Raw genomic sequence first — 24,771 nt, 5'->3', positions numbered from 1 at the left:
ACCAGAGATCTATTCAAGAAAATTGGAGATATGAAGGGAACATTTCATGCAAAGATGGGCATGATAAAGAACCAAAATGGCAGGGACCTAACAGAGGCAGAAAAAATTAAGAAGAGGTGGCAAGATTACACAGAATAACTATACAAGAATGAGCTTAACATCCCTGATAACCACGATGGGGTGGTCACTAACCTTGAGCCAGACATCCTAGAATGTGAAGTCAAATGGGCCTTAGGAAATCTGAGCAACAACAAAGTTAGTGGAGGAGACAGTATTCCAGCTGAGCTATTCAAAATCTTAAAAGACAGTAAAAGTGCTACACCCAATTTGCCAGCAAATTTGGAAAACTCAACAATGGCCACAGGATTGGAAAAGGTCATTTTACATTCCAATTCCAAAGAAAGGCAATGCCAAAGAATGTTCAAACTATCACACCATTGCATTCATTTCACATGCTAATAAGGTTATGCATAAAATCCTACAAGCTAGGCTCCAGCAATATGTGGATCGAGAACTACCAGAAGTACAGGCAGGATTTCGAAGAGGCAGAGGAACTAGAGATCAAATTGCCAACATACGCTGGATCATGGAGAAAGCTAGGGAGTTCCAGAAAAACATCGACATCTGCTTCATTGACTATGCTAAAGCCTTTGATTGTGTGGATCACAACAAATTGTGGCAAGTTCTTAAAGAGATGGGAGTACCAGACCATCTTATTTGTCTTTTGAGAAACCTGTGTGCGGGTCAAGAAGCCACAGTGAGAACTGGACACGGAACCACTGATTGGTTCAAAATTGGGAAAGGAGTTCGGCAAGGCTGTATACTATCACCCTGCCTATTTAACTTATATGCAGAACACATCATGAGAAAGGCGGGGCTAGATGAATCAAAAATTGGAATTAAGATTGCCGGAAGAAATATCAACAACCTCAGATATGCAGATGAAACCACTCTAATGGCAGAAAGCGAAGAGGAACTAAACGAAACAGTCAAAGCAAACCTCTTCAACATTTTCTTTGGCTCAGTTTTTGTTAACTCCGATAACACATATCCAACATTCCACAGAAGAACTATACAAGAATGAGCTTAACATCCCTGATAACCACGATGGGGTGTCACTAACCTTGAGCCAGACATCCTAGAATGTGAAGTCAAATGGGCCTTAGGAAATCTGAGCAACAAGAAAGCTAGTGGAGGAGACAGTATTCCAGCTGAGCTATTCAAAATATTAAAAGACGACGCAGTAAAAGTGCTACACCCAATTTGCCAGCAAATTTGGAAAACTTAACAATGGCCACAGGATTGGAAAAGGTCATTTTACATTCCAATTCCAAAGAAAGGCAATGCCAAAGAATGTTCAAACTATCACACCATTGCACTCATTTCACATGCTAATAAGGTTATGCATAAAATCCTACAAGCTAGGCTCCAGCAATATGTGGATCGAGAACTACCAGAAGTACAGGCAGGATTTCGAAGAGGCAGAGGAACTAGAGATCAAATTGCCAACATACGCTGGATCATGGAGAAAGCTAGGGAGTTCCAGAAAAACATCTACTTCTGCTTCATTGACTATGCTAAAGCCTTTGATTGTGTGGATCACAACAAATTGTGGCAAGTTCTTAAAGAGATGGGAGTACCAGACCATCTTATTTGTCTCTTGAGAAACCTGTATGCGGGTCAAGAAGCCACAGTGAGAACTGGACACGGAACCACTGATTGGTTCAAAATTGGGAAAGGAGTTCGGCAAGGCTGTATACTATCACCCTGCCTATTTAACTTATATGCAGAACACATCATGAGAAAGGCGGGACTAGATGAATCAAAAATTGGAATTAAGATTGCCGGAAGAAATATCAACAACCTCAGATATGCAGATGATACCACTCTAATGGCAGAAAGCGAAGAGGAACTAAAGAGTCTCTTGATGCGGGTGAAAGAGGAGAGTGCAAAAGTTGACTTGAAACTCAACATTAAGAAAACTAAAATCATGGCATCTGTTCCTTTCAATTCCTGGCATATACATGGTGAAGAAATGGAGGTAGTGACAGATTTTATTTTCCTGGGCTCCAAGATCACCACAGATGGGGACTGCAGCCAAGAAATTAAAAGACGCTTGCTCCTGGGGAGGAAAGCTATGGCAAATCTAGACAGCGTACTAAAAAGCAGAGACATCACCCTGCCAACAAAGGTGTGTATATTCAAAGCTATGGTATTCCCAGTTGCAATGTATGGCTGTGAAGGTTGGACCATAAGAAAGGCTGAGCGCCAAAGAATTGAGGCCTTTGAACTCTGGTGCTGGAGAAGACTCCTGTGAGTCCCTTGGACTGCAAGGCGAACAAGTCAGTTCTAGAGGAGATCAACCCTGACTGCTCTTTAGAAAGCCAGATCCTGAAGATGAAACTGAAATACTTTGGCCACCTAATGAGAAAGAAGGACTCACTGGAGAAGAGCCTAATGCTGGGAAAGATTGAGGGCAAAAGAAGAACGGGACAACAGAGAACGAGGTGGCTGGACAGAGTCACTGAAGCAGTAGGCATGAGTTTAAATGGACTCCAGAGGATGGTAGAGGACAGGAAGGCCTGGAGGAATGTTGTCCATGGGGTCGCGATGGGTCGGACATGACTTCTCAACTAACAACAACAACACTGGGAATGAAGTAATTCTCAGCTGTTCGAAGAAAGTTTTTTTTTTCACTGACTGAGTTTCCTACTACCTACTTGTATTCCAACTTACCTACAGTATTCCTAAAAAAAAATAAGGACATTCAGGTAGTCCTAGACTTACAAAATTTCATTCAGTGACCATTCAAAGTTACAACGGAATTGAAAATAGCGACTCATGACTGTTTTTCACACTTGCAACCATTGCAGTATCCTCATGGTCACGTGATCAAAATTCAGTCACTTGGCAACTGACTCGTACTTATAACAGTCGCAGTGCCCCGGGTCCCGTTATCCCCTTTTGCAGCCTTCTGACAAGCAAAATCAATGGTGAAACCAGATTCACTTAACAACCGTGTTACTGATAATCTCTGTGATTCACTTAACAACCGTGGCAAGAAACATTGTAAAATGGGGCAAAACTCATTTAACAAATGTTTCACTTAACAACAGAAATGTTGAGCTCAATTGCGGTCACAAGTCCAGGACTACATGTACATAGTTGGGCATGTAGCAAGTTTTGTTCATTTCTTTCAATTCTATTTCCCTTTATGGAATGGAACAGAACAGAACAGAAATTTATCATGGAATTGCTTTATCAGTCTATCTGCCTTAACATTCCAAATTTTAACCCAAGTAGCTTCAGTCAAACGGTACCCTTTCCAACGTACTAACTATTGCAATCTACCTCTGTATAGTTTAGAGCCGTGAGGGTGAACCGTTGGCATGTGTGTCACAAGTGGCACACGTAGCCCTATCAGCGTGCATGTGAGCTCCGCTCCGGTACCCCAGGTAATTTTCAGGTCTTCTGGGCTCACCAGAAGTAGGGAAACAGGCTGTTTCCTGCCTCCTGAGGGCCTGCATGGAGGGGGGGAATCCATTTTTCTCTCTCACCTGGCTCCAGGGCCTCTCCAGCAGTCTGGGGAGGGCGAAATGGCCTTTCCCACCCTCCCTGGAGGCCTTTTGGAGGCCAAAAACAGCCGTTTGACAAATTGCGGTCCCACCGGAAGTTGTCAAACAGGCCGTTTCTGGCATTCAGAGAACCTCTGGGGTGGGGAAGGCCGTTTTTGCCCTCCCCAGACTCCTAAAGAGGCCCTGAAGGCTGGGGACAGCAAAAAACGGGCCTTCCAGTCCCACCAGAAGTTGTCAAATGGACCGTTTTCATCCTCCCAAGAAGGCCCTGGAGCATGGTGAGAAAGAAAAACGGGCCTAACGGGGCATCACGTGCCAGAAGCGGGAGGGGGGGGTCACACAGTCATGCAGAGGCCGGGACACATAGAATTATGGGTGTGGGCATGCACATGTGCAACCCGCTCCCGCCTGGCACGCAATAGCAAAAAGGTTAGTCATCAGTGGTCTAGACCAGGGGTCCCCAACCTTTTGGACCTCAGGGACCACCAAGTTCATAATTTTAAATCCCGTGGACCACTAATAAGAATCCAGAGCACCACTTGCTGAAGTGATGGGATGGGGGTCCTTCAAGCAATGTCCCTCCTCTCTTTCTCCCCACCTCCCCTCTCTCTCCCATTCTTTGTTTCTCATTCTCTTTCTCTCTCTCTCCCACTCATTATCTCATCTTTCTCTCCCCCTTTCTCTTTCTGTCTCCCCCTCTCCCACTCATTCTCTCCCCCTTTTTCTTTCTTTCTCTCCCCCCACCCACTCATTCTCTCATTCTCTCTCATCTCTCTCTCCTCAATCATTCTCATTCTTTCTCTCTCCCCTCTCCCATTGATTCTCTCCCCACTTTCTCATTCTTTCTCTCTCTCTCATTCTTTCTCTCTCTCACTCTCATTCTTTCTCTCCCCCCAACTCTCTCATTCTGATTCTCTCTCTCATTCTGTCTTTTTCTCTGTCTCTCATTCTCTTTCATTCTGATTCTCTGTCATTCTCTCTCTCACTCTCAGATTCTTGGTCTCTTTTCTTGGTCTCTCATTCTCTCTCACTCTCCGATTCTCTCTGATTCTCTGTCTCTGTCTCTCATTCTGTCTCTCTCATTCTGATTCTCTGCACATCCCTTTCAGAGCCAGGTGCCCTCGAGCAAGATCTGTGAAAAGAGCACACACACCCCAACAACATCCCTGGGGAGGCGGGCAAGCTGGGTGGCGGAGCACTCTTTGAGTTTTCCCTCTGGCTGAGTAATCAACCGAGAGACTCCGGGAGGAGGAGGAGATGGGCAGAAGCAGGAGGGGGGGACGGAGTGCTCTGGAGAAACAAGGCACACCAGGAAGGACCACTGCCTGCTGCACCTTTCTTGCGAAATTGAAATTCTCTGTCTCTCATTCTCTCTCATTCTGATTCTCTCTCTTTCTCTCTCGCTGATTCCCTCTCTGTCTGTCTGTCTCTCTCTCATTCTCTTTCTCATTCTCTCTCTTTCATTCTGTCTTTTCCTCTATTTCATTTTGTGCGGCATCAGCATTCCACCTCGGTATATTTGCACCAGCCAGTGGAGCAAAGCAGCCCTCGTCTCCTGCCGCTTGGGACTCGGAGCTGTAAATGGCATCATATCAGGGGAGCAGCCAGATTTTGCTCTCCATTGTGGATGCCAAACTGGTCCCCTGCAAGGTCTCATTTCTCCAAATGGCCAAAGTTTCCCATGCCGTTTCAGCGAGTGCTCCTTGAGAGACGAGAGCTTGCAGGGGGCTGATCTGCCATCCGCAATAGAGAGCAAAATCTGGCTGCTCCCCAGACCAAGTCGCCATTTATAGCTCCAAGTCTCAAGCGGCAGGAGACGAGGGCTGCTTTGTGCCACCAGCTGGGCAAATATACCAAGGTGGAATGTTGATGCTTCACAAGTCCAAGTAGTGCTTCGCTCCCACAGCTTCCAGCCATGGCAATCGCTGCTTTGGCCTGCTTGCGCCAAAGTTCCTCCACCAGAGTGCACCAGCAAAAATACGAAGATTTCTCCACGGACCACCAAAATTTTCTCACGGACCACCAGTTGGTGACTGCTAGTCGAGACCATTTCAGGATCTATTGATATTCCTATAGGATCTATTTCACACAAGTGACTATCCAGTCTCTTCTTAAAAACATCCAGGATGAAACAACCACAATGTCTGAAGGAAAGCTGTTCCACTGGTCTTTACTGTAAGGAAGATTCTTGTTAAATTCAAAATTGCTTCTCTCGATTATTTTGAATGCATTGTATCTTAGTTTAGTTTAGTTTAGTTTATTAAATTTCTATACCACCCTTCTCCCGAAGGACTCAGGGCGGTTTACAGCCAACATAAAACAATATACATAAATAGATTAAAAAAACACTATAAAAATCTAATTCAAATTTGGCTAAACATTAAAACTATTAAAAATCAATAGTAAAACCCCAATTAAAAACCATACCCATTAGGCCAGCCCCGCCCGATGAAATAAAAGGGTCTTGAGCTCACGAAGGTCCAGGTCGGGAGTGATGAACCCCAGGAAGCTTGTTCCAGAGGTGGTCCACAGAGAAGGCTCTCCCCCTGGGGGTCGCCAGCCGGCATTGTTTGGCTGATGGCACCCTAAGGAGACCCTCCCTGTGGGAGCGCACAGGTCAATGGGAGGCTATTGGTGACAGCAGGTGGTCCCGTAAATAACCCGGTCCTAAGCCATGGAGTGCTTTAAAGGTGGTTACCAACACCTTGAATTGCACCCGGAAAACCACCGGCAACCAGTGCAGCTTGTGCAGGAGAGGTGTTATATGGGAGCCACAAGTGGCTCCCTCTATCACCTGGGCAGCCGCCTTCTGGACCAGTTGGAGCCTCCATGTGCCCTTCAAGGGGAGCCCCATGTAGAGAGCATTACAGTAGTCCAGGCGGGAAGTGACGAGGGCATGAGTGACCGTGCACAAGGCATCCCGGTCTATGAAGGGGCACAACTGGCGAATCAGGCGCACCTGGTAAAAGGTTCCCCTGGCGACGGCCATCAAATTTTCTTCTAACGACAGCCGAACGCCCAGGAGAACACCCAAGTTGAGAACCCTCTCCATAGGGGCCAATGACTCGGCTCCCACAGTCAGCGATGGAACCATCTGACTGTACCGGGACACCGGTATCCACAGCCACTCAGTCTTGGAGGGATTGAGTTGGAGCCCGTTCCTACCCATCCAGACCCGTAGGGCCTCCAGACACCAGGACATCACTTTGACGGCCTCATTGTCAGGGTGGAAGTGTACAGCTTGTCCTGCCCTCTGGTGTTTTGGAAAATAAACTGACCTCCTCCTCTTTGAGACAGCCTCTCAAGTACTAGAATATTGCTATCATGTCACTCCCAATCCTTCTTTTCTCTGACTAGCCAAACCAAAATCCTGCAATCGTTTTTCATATGTTTTAGTCTCCAGGCCTTATATCAGCCTACTGCTCTTCTCAGCACTTTTTCCAAAGTCTCAACATCTTTGTAATTTTAAATTTCATTTTGTTGGATTCAATCTTGTCTTATTTGGATCAGAAGGCCACAATATGCATATACATAAAAAGCTATAGACATGGTGGGGCAGTGGCTAGAATACAGTACTATAGGCTAATTGCCCACAGCCAGGAGTCTGATTTGGATAGATTGATGGTTGATTCAGCCTTTCATCCTTCTGAGGTCGGTAAAATGAGGACCCAGATTGCTGGGGACCATACGTTGCTCAGAGAGTATTGTAAAGCATTGTGGAGTGATATATAAATCTAAGTGGAATTATTATTGCTATATAGTTTCTCACGAGCATGGATCCATTTATGAGAAATAAGATTACCTTTCTGAGCAAAGCTCTTTCCACATTCCATGCATTTATATGGTTTCTCCCCTGTGTGGATCATCTTATGGGAAATAAGATGACTACGCTGAGCAAAGGCCTTTCCACATACCATGCATTTATAGGACTTTTCTCTTGTGTGGAGCTTATTGTGGTTACTGAGTTGACTGCTAAATGTAAACGTTTTCCCACACTCCATGCATTTATACAGCTTCTCCTCTGTGTGGATCATCTTATGGCGAATAAGATGACCTCTTTGAGCAAAGGTCTTTCCACACTCCATGCATTTAAATGGCTTTTCCCCTGTGTGGATCCTCTTATGGGAAATAAGATGACCTCTTTGAGCAAAGGCCTTTCCACACTCCATGCATTTATAGAACTTTTCTCTTGTGTGGACCTTATTGTGGTTACTAAGTTGACTGCTATGCGTAAACTTTTTCCCACACTCCATGCATTTATACGGCTTCTCCTCTGCATGGATCATCTTATGGCGAATAAGATGACCTCTTTGAGTGAATGTCTTTCCACACTCCATGCATTTAAATGGCTTTTCCCCTGTGTGGATCCTCTTATGGCGAAAAAGATGACCTCTTTGAGCAAAGGTCTTTCCACACTCCATGCATTTATATGGCTTCTCCCCTGTGTGGATCACCTTATGGCGAAAAAGGTGACCTCTTTGAGCAAAGGTCTTTCCACACTCAACGCATTTAAATGGCTTTTCCCCTGTGTGGATTGTTTTGTGGATAGTAAGTTGATTACTATAAGCAAAGGTCTTTGCACACTCCATGCATTTATACGGCTTCTCCCCTGTGTGGATCCTCTTATGGGAAGTAAGATGACCTCTTTGAGAAAAGATCTTTCCACACTCCATGCATTTAAATGGCTTTTCCCCTGTGTGGATCATTTTGTGGATAGTAAGTTGATTACTATAAGCAAATGTCTTTCCACAATCCATGCATTTATACGGCTTCTCCCCTGTGTGGATCCTCTTATGAGAAATAAGATTACTTCTTTGAGCAAAGGTCTTTCCACACTCCATGCATTTAAATGGTTTTTCCCCTGTGTGGATCATTTTGTGGATAGTAAGTCGATTACTATAAGCAAACGTCTTTCCACACTCCATGCATTTATACGGCTTCTCCGCTGTGTGGATCTTCTTATGAGAAGTAAGATGACCTCTTTGAGCAAAGGTCTTTCCACACTCCGTGCATATAAATGGCTTTTCCCCTGTGTGGATCGTTTTGTGGATAGTAAGTACATTACTATAAGCAAAGGTCTTTCCACACTCCTTGCATTTATACGGCTTCTCCGCTGTGTGGATCATTTTGTGGATAGTAAGTCGATTACTATAAGCAAACGTTTTCCCACACTCCATGCATTTATATGGCTTCTCCCCTGTGTGGATCCTCTTATGGGAAGTAAGATGACCTCTTTGAACAAAGGTCTTTCCACATTCCATACATTTATACGGCTTCTCCCCTGTGTGGATCCTCTTATGGGAAATAAGATTACCTTTTTGAGCAAAGGTCTTTCCACACTCCATGCATTTATACGGTTTCTCTCCTGAGTGGATCCTTTTATGGGAAATAAGATTACTACGTCTTCTGAACCTGTTACCAGACTCTCTGCATAGCTTCTCCCCAGTGTGAATCCTTTCATGGGAAATAAGTTGCCTGCTTGTTCTAAAACATGTTCCACATTCCAAGCATTGGTAAGGCTTCTCTTTTGTGTCAATCATTTTTTGAGATGTATGGAACTTATTTCCAAGAGAAGGAATGAATGTCTCATTGTAACTTTGTCTGTTGTGTCTTCTTATAGCATCTTCTCCTTTGTTTTGCCTTAAATAGTATTCTTTTACTTGTAATTTACCTTTGATTGGCTTCAAACTTTTCCCAATATATTTTTTCCTTATTTTCTCCTGTTGGACAAGAAAGTCTTCAATTGGAGCATCAGTGGAAGATGAGCTTTCCTGATTCCAAGAATTTCTATCATGGGTTTCTAATTCCGTTCGAATTCCAAACTTTCCCGTTCCATCTTTAGCATTGATCTCTTGGAACAGTTCACAGCAATCTTGATTCTCCTGACCATTATTACCTTCAAAGCAAAAGAGAAATGAAAATGATAACAAGGTAAGAGAAAAAGATCAAACTGTACAAAGTCACGTGAATTTCCTTCTGAATTTTTCCAAAATTCCGTTATGTTTTATGTTTGCATCTTACAGTGGTGTGATATAGACAGAATGATTTCTATATTCATGAGTCCTGAAAGCTTTGAAAATATCTAGAAAACATCTCTTTCTTTACAACCATCTATATATGTGCAAATCTCAATCAAAGTCTGTTTTGAGTCATGGAATAATCAGGGGAAACATCCAAGGAGGAATAAGGAGAAAAGTTAAAATTTATTGGGATGGGTTAATTTCAGCAGAGACCTGTGAGAACTGAAACAATTTTCAGCTCGTTCCTTGATCCCAGCGATGAGACTTTGGAGCGAAGTCCCTTGCTTGAAGCCTCCCATATGCTCCCATTATAAATGTCTTTGCACTGAGACTGGAAAGGTTGGGAGGCTTCAAGAATGCCTATTTCGCTGCCCCAAAGTACTCATCGGTTGGCAAGGGCATTTTGGCTGGATCTGGTACAGGCTTCCGTTTGCAGAGAACGGAGGCCTAAACTACTTTAGTGTGAGATCACACAAAACGAGAAGTGCAAGATCTCACACTAACGATCTTGTGGGATCTCGCACTGCAGTATTTTAGTCCTCTGTTCCCTACAAGTTGAGGACTGCACGAGATCCAGGGCCAAGTCTCTGAAAACAAAGAGGCCTTCCTTTTGTTTGCACAGCATTTTGGCCAGGATCTCGTGCAGGCCTTGGTTAGCAGAGAACAGAGGCCTAGAGCAGTGTAGTGCAAGTTCATGTGAGATCACTAGTGCCAGATTTCCCACTATTGATCTTGCATATCTCTCACTACTTGAGGCTTCTGTATGCACCCAAGCAGGCAAAGGAACCGACAGCTCTCTCCATCCTCGTAAAATAAATCCCAGCAGGATGGGGTGGGGGTAAAGGTAGGGTGATTGTTGTTGAAACACTTCATGAGGCTTTGTTCTTGAATTGGAGTGGGAGAATCCTCCTCCATGGCCTGAGCGTGAAAGTTCTGTTCTCACACAATTTGGGGAGGTTTCAGAGGACAGATAACATATGATTTCCAGAGGACACATAAAAGCACACCCTGTTCTTCTCAGCCTCCACAGGTAAGTTCAAATAGAAATGGAAAAATACAGATAAGGAATGGCCCAAAAGCATCTAAGCAAAGAAACATTGACTCTTAACTTTCTTGGGGTACCAGAAGGCCAGATATTTCCTTTCCCTTTCTGGGAGATGATATCTGATTATAGTTAGTTTTTATTAAAAATCACTAATCTGTCTCCTTGAACTCTCTGATTGGGGAAACGCTTACCCAGAGAGATCACGTTCCAATGGTTTTCAAGCATGACTTCCGAATGCAGCGCTTTTTGTTCAGGATCCAGCTGAGACCATTCCTCCTCAGAGAAATACACAGCCACCTCCTCAAAGGACACCAGACTCTCCTGAACACAGAAAAAAGAACAGAAAATGAGGATTAGCAAGATCTGACCATTATCATCAATGATTTAGACAAGGGGATTGAAGGGGAATTCATCAAATTTGCAGACAGGACCAAATTGGCAGGAATACCAACACTCCAGGAGATAGGCTTGATATATAGAAGAATTGACAGATTGGCACCTTCTAATAAAATGAAATTCAATGGTGAGAAATATAATGTGCTATATTTAGGAAAGAAAAACCAAATCCACTGGCATAGAATAGGTGATACCTGGCTCAAAAGCAGTAAGTGGAACAGGGATCTTGGAGTCCTAGTGGACAATCGCTTAAACATGAGCCAGCAGTGTGCTACAGTTCCCAAAAAACACCCAACAGAACCATAGGCTGCATCAAGAGAGGGATAGAATCAAGATCACATGAAGTGTTAGTACCACTTTATAATGCCTTGGTAAGGCCACACTTAGGAATATTGCATCCAGTATTGGTTGCCATGATGTAAAAAAGATCTTGAGACTCTAGAAAGAGAGCGGAGAAGAACAACCAAGATAATGAGGGGACTGGAGGCTAAAACATACGATGAACGGTTGCAGGAACTGGGCATGGCTACTCTAGTGAAGAGAAGGACCAGGGGAGACACAATAGCAGCGTCCCAATATTTGAGGGGCTGCCACAGACAGGAGGTGGTCAAGCTATTTTCCCAAGCACCTGAAGGCCAGACAAGAAATAATGGATGGAAACTGAACAAGGAGAGGTTCTATCTGGAAATAAGGAGACATTTTTTGACAGTGCTTCTTGTAAAGGCAAAGTTGGAGGAGCACCTAGCAGAACAAAGGAAGCTGAGTTGACTGACAGCAACTTCAACCTGCTATTCTGCTGTCCATGTTGTGGAAGGACACAAAAATAATCCAGTTATTATTTATTTATTTATTTTTATTTTATTCAGATATAATGCACTATCTCCAAGGACAGCTTCACAGAACAAAACAGCATATATATACAAATTAAGAAAACCATTAAGAAAACATATTCAAAAAGCCTGATTATTAAAATAATATAGATATTAAAACCAATTAAAACCCCATAAAATTTAAAATTTAAAATTTAAAATTTAAAAACTACCCAGTCGCAGATAAATAGGTGAAGCTCAACGGAAGTCTCTGGAATCCTGAGTTCCATGGAGCTCACAGAGAAGGCCCTTCTGGGCCAGCATGCAGCTGAGGCAAACCCTCAGAACAAGACTGAGATATGTGCAGAGACGGTCCTAATATCATGCCATGAGCGCTTTAAAGGTGACAGAACCTTACACTGAATTTAGCCAGTGCATCAAGAGGATAGGTGTCATAAGCCAGAGGTCCTCTATAAGAGATTCTGACTAACTGAGTGGATGTCAAGGGAGATGTAGAGATTGCAATAATCCAGGCGAGAATGGAGAAAGGCATCCTCAGAAACAACTGGAACACGACCTGAAAAGCCTGGAGACGGACAAATGATCTTCAAAAGACAGGATCCAGGAGAGCAAGTTGCGCATCACATGAGTGATCACAGTCAGTGATGGCTGAGTAGGGATGCCTGCATCCACAGCCACTCTGTCTGGAATTGAGCTGAGCCTGTTTCTCCCATCCAGCAAGAGCAAACAGGGACAGCACTTGATTTCACATTCTGTGAAAATACAGCTTCATCAGACAGCTGGTACTCACAGGCCACTGATGAAATGTTCAGATGTTGAACAGGCAATGAGACAGGGAACAAGTGAGCTGGAGGACCTCTGTGTCAATGAACCTGAGATGGAGGAGAAAAAAAGGTGTATTAACTGCAGAGGATACATTGGTATCAAAACGCTGAAGGTCAATAGGACCAGCAGAGGACAAATTGCAGAGACTAACCACCAAAGCTGTTTCAGTGCTGCTATGTTGGAAGGCAATAATCCAGTTCAAACAAGGGGGGGAAATAGAAGGAGAGACCACTCTGCACACCCACTTCATTTCCTGAAGGGAGAATACAAATCTAATAACTTTTCCTTTTCTTACTTGATTTAGGGGTTCAACTGCTGTTTGATCACCATCATAAAAATCAGAAATTTTCATTCTTTGTTTCTCTGTAAGGAATAAATAATTTCAAAATAAATATCAAAATATTTATTTTATTTATTTATTTCAGACAATTTATATGCACATGGCGACTCAAGGCGGCTTACAAAATATAAAACCCATATTAAAATAATAAAACTAATGAAAGGAGAATTATATAATATATTAAAATAATAAAATCACTCCCACAACTGCACTGGCGACAGCACCACACAGGAGCCATTTAATGGGCTTCATCCCACTCTGGGTTCTCCAGGCCCGCTGGCAGAACCAGGTCTTTAACACCTTCCAGAAGAGCGCTAGAGTGGGGACCATTCTAATCTCTGGGGGGATGATGTTCCAGAGAGGGAGCCCCCACGGAGAAGGCCCTTCTTCTGGGTCTCACCAGGTGTGTCTTTCTAGGAGATGGGACACACAACATTCCCTGCCTCCACACTCTGGTGGGTTGGGCAGATGTAACCAGTAAGAAATGGTCCCTCAGATAACCTGGTCCCAAGCCATGAAGGGCTTTAAAGGTGACAACCAGCACCTTGAATTACACCCGGAAGCAAATTGGCAGCCAATGCAGCTCCTACAAGAGATACTTGTGCACACTGGGGTCTGCACAAAACCATGCCAGCCACTGCGTTTTGCACCAACTGGAGCTTCTGTAGAGCGTGTTGCAATAGTGAAGACAGGAAGTGACTAGGGCATGAGTGACTGTGAGTAGGGATTGTCGGCCCAGGAAGGGGTGTAACTGGTGCCCAATTGCAAAGGCCCTCCTGGACACGACCGCCACCTGCTCTTCAAGCAGGAGTCGTGAGTCTAGGAGAAAACCCAATTACACAGGGTCTGTTTGGGTAGTGCCACTCCATCCAAGACCAGAGGTGGCAATTCTCCCTTGGCCAATGAACCCCAAACCGAGAGCCACTCGGTCTTGCCAGGGTTTAGTTTCAACCCGTTGCTCCACATCCAGCCCCTAACAGCCTCCAGGCACTGTAAGAGGGAGGACACAGAATTGCTTAACCCACCATGGGCCAAGACATACAGCAAGATATATCAGTCGATGCTGGCAGATGATCTTACAAAGCGGTTTCATATGAATGTTGAAGAGGAGTGGAGAGAACACCGACCCCTCCGGAACCCCGCAAAGCAGTGGATGAGGGCTGGATCTCTCCCCTCCTATCAACACTGACTGAGAGCAGCTGCAGTGGAAGGAAGTGGGCCAGAATAGTATAAGGCCTCCCACTCCCATCCCGCAAAGCCGCCCCAGGAGAATACCATGGTCGATGGTATCGAAAGCGGTCGAGAGGTCAAGTAGACCAAGGATGGATGCGCTACTTGCATTCCGCTCTCGCCAGAGATCATACAAAAGCACAACCAATGCTGATTCTGTCCCAAATTCAGGCCTGAATCTTGACTGGTAGGAGTCCTACCTGTCAATGACTAATTCAACCACAAACAATACACGAGCACACATTAGATACAAAGTTTATGATAAACTGTGCTAAACTTGATTGCAGAAAATATGACTTCAGTAACAGAGTCACTAATTGCCTGGAATGCACTACCAGACTGCGGTTTCTTCCCCTAATCCCTAAAACTTTAACCTTAGACTGTCTACTGTCGACCTCACCCCATTCCTATGAGGTCTCTAAGGCGAGTGCATAAGCGCACCAGCGTGCCTATCATCCCTATCTTAATGTTCCCTTTTCTATGTATCCATTTCACATATTCATCATTATTTTTACACTTGTATCTGTTACCTATTACATGCTTGACAAAATAAATACATACATACATACATGCATACATACATACATACAATCTCTGGAGCTGCTGCATAACCACCTTCTCATCAACCTTCCCCAAAAAGGGAAGATTGGAGACAGGTTGGAAATGATTCAAAAGGGTAGAATCCAGTGATGGCTTCTTAAGAAGAGGGCGGACCAGAGCCTCCTTAAAGTGCTGGTGCACTGCCCCTTCCTGTAGGGAAGCATTAATGACCACCAGCATCCATCCACCTGTCTCCTCCCGGGAAGCTTTCACAAGCCAGGAGGGACATGGGTCTAAAACACAGGTGTTTCCATGCATACACCGTAGGATCCTGTCTACTTCCTCAGGAGCAATAGAGTCAAACCGTTTCCAGATAACAAAGCAAGAACCTGCCTCAGGGGCTTCCACCGGACCAGGAACTACGCCAGCATCCAACTGGGAACGAAGTCGAGCAATTTTATCTCCCAGAAAAAGCACCAATTCCTCAGCAGGCCCCTTCAGGTGGACCTCAATCTCTCCCTTCCCCAGGAGGAGGAGGCTCACCTAAAGAGGGTCCCTGGGCGATTATCTGAAGATGCAATTTGTCTGGAGAACTATAAATAAGGGGAGGTATTATATAGAAGAGCGAAGGTAAGACAGATGGGTAATCGGAGGATCTTCAGTTACCTCCTGAGGTCTCCTGACTTTGATCCTCCCAGGGGATCCTCCTAAAAAATAGCTCCTGAGGGGAGTTTGATGATTTCTTCTTTCCCTCAGGATCTCTGATCTCCACAGTGCAGCACTTACAATAGGAGGAAGGAAGAAAGAAGCAGAATTAAAATATATCACATGACGTAAAGTGGATTCTTATATTCGGAATACAACCTCAAAGCCCCCAATATCCATCACTGAGGTTGAGTGAGAAAACAATGGAACAATGTCCTACAAGAATTGGTGGGACATCTCCACCTATTATGAATGTCAGAGAGGTTTGGGAAGGAGGGGTGAAGCATTCAAACACATTCTCTATTGTCTTTTAAGCTCTCACCTGCAACTCCACCTGCTCCTTCTGCTCCTCTGCCTGGCTCAGGAGGAAGCCTTCCACCAGGGCCACCGCCTGAGAGCTGGTCTCTGCTCCACACTCCCGCACCCAGTTCTCCATCTCTGGGGGCAGAAGAGCCAGGAACTGCTCCAGAACCACCAGGTCCAGCATCTGCTCTTTGCTATACTTTTCTGATCTCAGCCATTGCCTACTAAAGTCATGGAGGTGGCTGCAAAATCTTCGAAAATCCTCAGCCTCCCGGTATTGGATGAAATTCCAGGGCTGAACTTCTGAAGGGAGGATGGTTTCCTCCTCCAGGATCTTGTGCCCAGTCCTTGTCCAGAGCTTCCCAGGCTGAGCAGCTGAAGGGCCTTTCCCGGCTCCCTCCTTTCCCAAAGGTTGTGTCTCCATCCTTTCTCTCTCCTGCAGAGCAACTCCAAATGGCTCCAAGGATTCTTCTGGGTCTCCAGATGCCTTTTCCTTCACAGGACCAGTTCTGGTGCCTCCGGACTCTGATCCCTCCAAGTGACTCCGCTCTTTTTTTCCTCAGGAAGATAAAATTTTGGCTTGCAAAGATTACAAATAATTTCGAGTTTCTTTATCTGAGATTGAAGGAAAAATAAATAGAAAGAATAGAAAATGGATTCTAGCAATTAAACAACCTTCACCCAACCTGCCTGGAGCCCCAAGCGGCTCATCCCAGCGCAGGGCCGGGAAGGAGGCAGCTGGAGAGGCCGCCCCGCTTCTCTCCCCCTCCGGAGACAGAATGGGGCCCTCGGGGAGCCTGGTGCGAATCCTGCCTCCTCCTCGCCCGGCTTCTCTCCTCTCCTGCTGGGCCTCCGCAAGGCCGACCCTCCCCTCCCCCCACTCGGGCTCTTCGCATGGAGAGGGCGGCTGGGGAGCATGGGACCCGGGGTTGAAGCCGGAGGAGGGCCTCCTCCGCCTCCCTTTGCCCGGGAAGAGCCCCCAACTCACCCAGAGAACGGCTGGATCTCCCCCCGTCAGACTCTCCCGCAGCCTCTCCGCCTCTTGCGGAGCCCCAGGGGTTAAGCAGAGCGAGTGCGGCGTCCTAGAGCGGCAAACGTTTGTGACGTCACTTCCTTCCTAGTCTCTTCTGGAAAGACGGTTGTGACGTTCACCGTCCAGTGGGCCAATGGGGAAGCGCATAACGTTTCCTTCTTTTAGCAGAGGGCGCCCCCTGGAGGATTATGGGCGAAGTGCCAGGATTGTAGAAAGGGCGGGAAAGAGGAGCGCGTCTGAGGAGAAGGGAGAAGGCAAGGATGATGGGCTTGGGAGTAGGGGGAAAGGCCCCTCTCCATGGCTTCCTGGCAGACAAAGGCTGCAACGTTTCCAGAGGCGGCACTTTCTCTATCTTCCTCCTTCCTGTCCAGGAACCGTTTGTGGAGATGAAGAAAAATCTCTTTGGAGGATTTGAACTCACTTCCCTCAAGAACAGCCGCCCTGAAGGATGGGCAGTGATCAGAGAAGGCCTCAAAAGGGCCCAAATCCTGTCAGAAACAGCCAGACAGTAAGAAGCGACGGACCAGGAGGCTCTCTGAGAAACACAGCTTGTGTCTTGTGGTTGTTGAGAACTTCGGTCTTCAGTGTGGAAGATGGAACACAAGCAGGGAAGCCACAATCTGGAAAAATGGAGATTTCTGTCAATTTTTATTTTTTAATTCAATACTTACAGCTGCCCTTCTCAAATCCTGACGCTCAGCCTCACAACGGAGCACCCTGGGCGATCCGTCTCCTGTGCCTGCTGAATGACGCTAAAGAAAAAGAACAGTCAGAGTGGGCAGAAGACGAGGACCAGGAACCTCTCTTGGAACCTGTGTGTCTTGGGATTGTTGCAAATTGAATTTTTTTATTGGCCAAGTGTGATTGGACACACAAGGAATTTGTCTTGGTGCATATGCTCTCAGTGTACATAAAAGAAAAGATACGTTCATCAAGGTAGAGCATTTACAACACAATTGATGATCAATATATCAATATAAATCATAAGGATTGCCTTATTGCAGCATGAAGTGAAGATAAACCATTTGTCTGAAGTGATGTAGAGTTTCCTGCCTAAGCAGGGGGTTGGACTAGAAGACCTCCAACTTCCTTCCAATTCTCTACCTCCGGCCTCTTCCCTGCAAGCCAGGGGCCAGAGCAGCCGGGACAGAGAGAGCTGTTAGGCACTGCGGGGTTTCCAGCGAGCAGAAGGGTGCCTCATGGGCTATGCCTGGGAAAGTAGTCTGCAGAGCTCCGCAGGGGATCCTGGGGAAACTTGTAGACAGGGAAACGGGTGACTCCCACCTCCTCGCAGTGTTGCATTTTCTCCTGCTCTTTCCTTCCTTCCATCCTTCCTTCATCTTCCCATCTCCTTCCTTCCATCCCTTATTTTCGGGCGTTTGGGCTTTGCCGGAAAACAATATTGGTAGCTTCATGTATGTCTTGCATTTATTTTTGTGACTTCTGAACGTTTGCCAAGAAAGTCTGTTGGCAGTTTGCCTAATTAGATCAAGGATTGCGATAGGACTGAGGAATTTGTGTTGGGAGGAATTTGTTTTAATTTAGTTGAACTACACTGGGAATGAAGTAATTCTCAGCTGTTCGAAGAAAGTTTTTTTTTTTTCAGGGACTGAGTTTCCTACTACCTACTTCGGCCTGGGTCACAACAGGAAGCATCAAAAATGAAAATTGAGCATAGAGGCTACAGTATATTCAGATAGTCCTAGACTTACAACAGTTCATTCAGTGACCATTTGAAGTTATAACGGAATTGAAAATAGCTGCTTATGACTGTTTTTCATACTTGCAACCATTGCAGTATCTTCATAGTCACGTGATCAAAATTCAGTCACTTGGCAACTGACCCATATTTATGTCAGTCGCAGTCCCCCGGGTCACGTGATCCCCTTTTGCAACAAGCAAAATCAATGGGGAAACCACTTAACAACCGTGTTACTGATAATCTCTGTTATTCACTTAACAACGGTGGCAAGAAAAGTCATAAAATGGGGCAAAACTCACTTAACAAAGGTTTCACTTAACAACAGAAAAGTTGAGCTCAATTGCGGTCTAGGACTACATATACATAGTTGGGTGTGTAGCAATTTTTGTTCATTTCTTTCAATTCTATTTCCCTTTACAGAACAGAACAGAGCAGAACAGAATATCAGGGTTTCAAGTAACACTCCCAATGAAATAAAACTCCGAGGCTTGGATTTCCTCAAAGTCACCCATGCTCCATACAGTCCCCCCTCCCAGTTTCCCACACTAGGAAACTTAGCAGGCCTGAAGGCATGACAGAAATGACTTCCAGCTCTAACAGGCCACCCCCCCATCCCCCGGACAGAAAAGCATATCCTGGAAAGAGAGTAATATAGTGGTTAAAATTCAACATACTAACCACCTCTCCCTCCCCAAGGGGTCCCTTTGGCTTATCAGGAAATTTATCATGGAATTGCTTTATCAGTCTATCTGCCTCCAACTTTTAGCCCAAGTAGCTTCAGAAAAAGGGTACCCTTTCCAATGTACAACCTACCTCTATACCAGTGATGGCTAACCTTTTCTGAACCGAATGCCCAAAGCACACCCGAACCCCCAAAATGCAATGTGTGTGTGGCCCCCATGCAGGCTCCCCTCCTGCATGCATGCATGCCCCCCCTACACAGCCCCCCACCCCTTGCACATGCATGGCAGAGACCCGAAGAGCAGCTGGCTGGCAAGATGCACGAACTGGAGCAATGGCACACGTACCATCAGAGGGGGCGCTGCGTGCCACCTTTGGCCCGCGTCCCAGAGGTTTGCCATCACGGCTCTATACAGTCTAGACCAGGGGCCTGCAACCTTAAACACTCAGAGCCACTTAGGCCTGTTTCCAGCAGAAAACAAAACACGGGGAGCCACAAAACCTGGGTAGGCATAGCCAACTCAATGTCATTCACTCCCACCCAATCACATGACCTACAGCCATGTACACATATTGATTATGTTCTATGAAATAGGTATCTCCTCTTCCTCTCTCTCTTTCATTCTTTCTCACTCATCTCTTTCTCTCTCTCTCATCTCTTCCTCTATGTCCCTCTTCCTCTAATCTTTCCTTTTCTCTTTCTCTCATTCTTTCTCTCTCCCCTTTTCCTCATTATCTCATCTCTTTCTCTCCCACTCTTTCATTCTTTCTCATTCTTTCTCTCTCCCCCTCCCACTCATTCTCTCTCATCTCTCTCCCTTCTCTCATTCTCATTCTTTCTCTCCCCCTCATTCTCTCTCCCCCACTCTTTCTCTCATTCTCTTTCTCTCCCTCCTGTTTCCCCCCTTTCTCTCTCCCACTCTTTCATTCTTTCTCTCTCATTCTGATTCTCTCTCTCTCTGATTCTCTCTTTCTGTCTTTCATTGTTTCTCATTCTGATTCTCTCTGTCATTCTCTGATTCTCTGTCTCCTTCTCCGTCTCCGTCTCTCATTCTCTCTCCTCACTCTCTGATTCTCTCTGATTCTCTGTCTCTCTCATTCTCTCTCACTCTCTGATTCTTTCTCATTCTCTGTGCATCCCTTTCAGAGCCTGGCGGCTTCAAGCAAGAGCTGCGAAGAGAGCGGCCCCCTAGACAACCTCCCCGGGGAGGCGGGCGGCGGAGCGCTCTTTGAGTTTTCCCTCCGGCTGAGTAATCAACCCAGAGATTCAGGGAGGAGGAGGAGGCGGGCAAAAGCGGGGGGGGGATGCTCCGGAGAAACAAGGCATGCCAAAAAAGACCACTGCCTGCTGCGCCAACTTCACGAAATTGAGGTGGGGAGATCGATATTTAATGCAAGACATCCCCCTTTGGGGCTCCATGCACTTCTTCCAAAAAGGCGGAGCTCTCTCTCTCTCATTCTCTCTCATTCTCTTTTATTCTTTCCCTCATTATCTCATTCTGATTCTCTCCGATTCTCTCTCTGTCTCTCTCTCATTCTCTCTCTTTCATTCTGTCTTTTTCTCTATTTCATTTTGTGCGGCATCAGCATTCCACCTTGGTATATTTGCACCAGCTGGTAGAGCAAAGCAGCCCTCGTCTCCTGCCGCTTGGGACTCGGAGCTGTAAATGGCGTCCTATCAGGGGAGCAGCCAGATTTTGCTCTCCATTGTGGATGCCAAACTGGTCCCCTGCAAGGTCTCATCTCTCCAAATGGCCGAAGTTTCCCACGCCGTTTCAGCGAGCGCTCCTTGAGAGACGAGAGCTTGCAGGGGGCCGATCTGGCATCCGCAATAGAGAGCAAAATCTGGCTGCTCTCCCGACCAAGTCGCCATTTACAGCTCCAAATCTCAAGCGGCAGGAGACGAGGGCTGCTTTGCACCACCAGCTGGGCAAATATATCAAGGTGGAATGCTGATGCTTTGCAAGTGCAAGTAGTGCTTCACTCCCACAGCTTCTAGCCATGGCAATCACTGCTTCGGCCTGCTTGCGCCACAGTTCCCACACCAGGGTGCACCGGCAAAAATACGAAGATTTCTCCACGGACCACCAAAATTTTCTTGCGGACCACCGGTTGGTGACTGCTGGCCTAGATCATTTCAGGATCTATTGATATTCCTATAGGAACTATTTCACACAAGTGACTATCCAGTCTCTTCTTAAAAACTTCCAGGATGAAGCAACCACAATGTCTGAAGGAAAGCTGTTCCACTGGTCTTTACTGTAAGGAAGATTCTTGTTAATTCAAAATTGCTTCTCTCAATTATTTTGAATGCACTGTTTCTAGTCCTGCCCTCTGGCGTTTTGGAAAATAAACTGATCCCCTCCTCTTCGTGGCAGCCTCTCAAGTACTGGAATATTGCTATCATGTCACTCCCAATCCTTCTTTTCTCTAGACTAGCGAAACCAAAATCCTGCAATCGTTCTTCATATGTTTTAGTCTCCAGGCCTTTAATCAGCCTACTGCTCTTCTCTGCACTTTTTTCCAAAGTCTCAACATCTTTTTTGTAATTTGATGACCAAAACTGGATGCAATATTCCAGGTGTGGCCTTACTAAGGCTTTATAGAGCAGGACTAATACTTCATGTGATTTTGATTTTATGCTTCTGTTTATACAACCAAGGATTGTATTATCTTTTTGGGCTGCTCCTGCACACAGGTAACTCATCCATTCGGACTCCAAGGTCCTTCTCACAGTTACTGTTTTGGATCTAGGTTTCAGGTACTCTTTTTCCTGCCCAGGTGTAAAACAGGTTCTGACAGTTTCTGGAGAACTGGTAGTGGAAATTTTGAGTAGTTCGGAGAACCGGTAAACATCACCTCTGGCTGACCCCAGAGTGGGATGGGAATGAAGATTTTACAATATCCTTCTGCCATGCCCACCAAGCCACACCATGCCCACCAAACCACGCCCATAGAACTGGTAGTAAAAAAAATTAGATTTCACCACTGGATTCAACCTTATCTCATTTGGATCAGAAAGACACAATATGCATATACATAAAAAGCTACAGACATGGTGGGGCACTGGCTAGAATACAGTACTACAGGCTAATTGCCCACAGCCAGGAGTTTGATTCAGAGAGACTGATGGTTGATTCAGCCTGTCATCCTTCTGAGGTTGGTAAAATGAGGATGCAGATTGCTGGGGACCATATGCTGACTTTGTAAACTGCTCAGATAGTATTGTAAAGTATTATGGATTGGTATAAAAGTCTAAGAGGAATTACTATTGCTATATAGTTTCTCACGAGCATGGATCCAATTATGAGAAGACAGACATCCACTCTGAGCAAAGCATTTTCCACATTCCATGCATTTATACGGCTTCTCCCCTGTGTGTATCCGTTTGTGTATTCTTAGGCTACTGTTATGAGCAAAGGTCTTTCCGCACTCCATGCATTTAAATGGCTTTTCCCCTGTGTGGATTACCTTATGGGAAATAAGATGACCTCTTTGAGCAAAAGTCTTTCCACACTCCATGCATTTATATGGTTTCTCCCCTGTGTGGATCCTTTTATGTATTCTTAGGTCGCTGTTATGAGCAAAGGTCTTTCCGCACTCCATGCATTTATACGGCTTCTCCCCTGTGTGGATTACCTTATGGGAAATAAGATGACCTCTTTGAGCAAAAGTCTTTCCACACTCCATGCATTTATACGGTTTCTCCCCTGTGTGGATCCTTTTGTGTATTCTTAGGTTACTGTTATGAGCAAAGGTCTTTCTGCACTCCATGCATTTAAATGGCTTTTCCCCTGTGTGGAACGTTTTGTGCATAGTAAGTTCACTTCTACGAGTAAAGGTTTTCCCACACTGTGTGCATTTACACGGCTTTTCTCCTGTGTGGATCTTTTTGTGGTTACTGAGTCCACTGCTATGCCTAAAGGTTTTCCCACACTGTGTGCATTTATATGGCTTCTCCCCTGTGTGGATCCGTCTGTGTATTCTTAGGTTACTGTCATGAGCAAAGGTCTTTCCACACTCCATGCATTTAAATGGCTTTTCCCCTGGGTGGAACCTTTTGTGCATGGTAAGTTCACTACTACGAATAAAGGTTTTCCCACACTGCGTGCATTTATACCGCTTTTCTCCTGTGTGGATCTTTTTGTGGTTACTGAGTCCACTGCTATGCCTAAAGGTTTTCCCACACTGTGTGCATTTATATGGCTTCTCCCCTGTGTGGATTGTCTTATGGCGAATAAGAGTACCTCTTTGAGCAAAGGTTTTTCCACACTCCATGCATTTAAATGGCTTCTCCCCTGTGTGGATCATCTTATGGGAAATAAGATGACCTCTTTGAGCAAAGATCTTTCCACACTCCATGCATTTGTACGGCTTCTCCCCTGTGTGGATCATCTTATGGCGAATAAGATTACCTCTTTGAGCAAAGGTCTTTCCACACTCCATGCATTTATACGGCTTCTCCCCTGTGTGGATAATTTTGTGGATAGTAAGTCCATTACTATAAGCAAAGGTCTTTCCACACTCCATGCATTTATATGGCTTTTCCCCTACGTGGATCCTCTTATGGGAAATAAGATGATCTTTTCGAGCAAATGTCTTTCCACAGTCCATGCATTTATATGGTTTCTCTCCTGAATGGATCCTTTTATGGGAAATAAGACTACTATACCTTGTGAACCTGTTACCACATTCTCTGCATTTGTATAGCTTCTTCCCAGTGTGAATCCTTTCATGGGAAATAAGTTGCCTGCTTGTTCTGAAAAATTTTCCACATTCCAAACATTTATAAGGCTTCTCTTTTGTGTCAATCACTTTTTGAGATTTAAGGGACTTATTTCCAAGAGAAGGAATGAATGCCCCATTGTAACGTTGTCTTTTTATAGCATCTTCTCCTTTGTTTTGGGTTAAATAATGTTCTTTTACTTGTAATTCAGCATTGATTAACTTCACACTTTTTCCAGTATATTTTTCCCTTATTTTTTCTTGTTGGGCAAGAAAGTCTTGCATTGGAGCATCCGTGGAAGATGAGCTTTCCTGATTCCAATTATTTGATTGGTTTCTATCATGGCTTTCGATTTCCATTTGAATTCCAAACTTCTCTCTTCCATCATTAGCATTGATCGCTTGGAACAGTTCAGAGGAATCTTGATTCTCTTGCCCATTATTACCTTCAAAGAAAAAGAGAAATGAAAATGGTAACATTAGAGAAAAAGATCAAACTGTAGAAAATCGAACAAATTTCCTTCTTAAATTTTCCAAAATCCCATTAGGTTGTTTGCTTGCTTACAGGGGTGTGAGTCATGAAACCTTTGAAAACATCTAAAAAATATCTCTTTCTTTACAATTATCTATCTATATATATATATATGCAAATCTTACTCATAGTTACTTTTGAGTAAAGGAATAATGAGGGGAAACATCCAAGGAGGAATAAGGAGAAAATTTAAGAATTATTCGGGTGGGTTAATTTCAGCAGAGAACTGTGAGAACTGAAACAATTTTGAAACAAGTTCTTTCATCCCCAATGTACCTTGGAGCAGCTG

The 24,771-nt window shown here is 45.0% G+C and overlaps 1 protein-coding gene across 5 annotated transcripts in view; it reads right to left on the bottom strand.

The window, feature by feature from the left end:
• Positions 1–24,771, bottom strand: part of LOC131192674 (zinc finger protein 91-like) — a 131,227-nt gene that overhangs the window by 17,957 nt on the left and 88,499 nt on the right. For 2 of the 5 annotated variants that reach the window (XM_058172049.1, XM_058172048.1), the window contains exon 6: positions 21,149–24,396. In XM_058172049.1, the coding sequence (XP_058028032.1) occupies positions 22,481–24,396 (1,916 nt within the window). In that variant the 3' untranslated portion in view covers positions 21,149–22,480. Of the gene's footprint in view, positions 1–7,344; positions 9,472–10,831; positions 10,962–21,146; positions 24,397–24,771 lie in introns of those variants that run through there. The other 3 variants (XM_058172051.1, XM_058172047.1, XM_058172050.1) reach the window with 3 other exon arrangements.

Source organism: Ahaetulla prasina, chromosome 2 (genome assembly GCF_028640845.1).
Source record: "Ahaetulla prasina isolate Xishuangbanna chromosome 2, ASM2864084v1, whole genome shotgun sequence".
Taxonomy (NCBI): Eukaryota; Metazoa; Chordata; class Lepidosauria; order Squamata; family Colubridae; genus Ahaetulla; species Ahaetulla prasina.
This window is presented reverse-complemented; position numbering and strand designations above follow the sequence as displayed.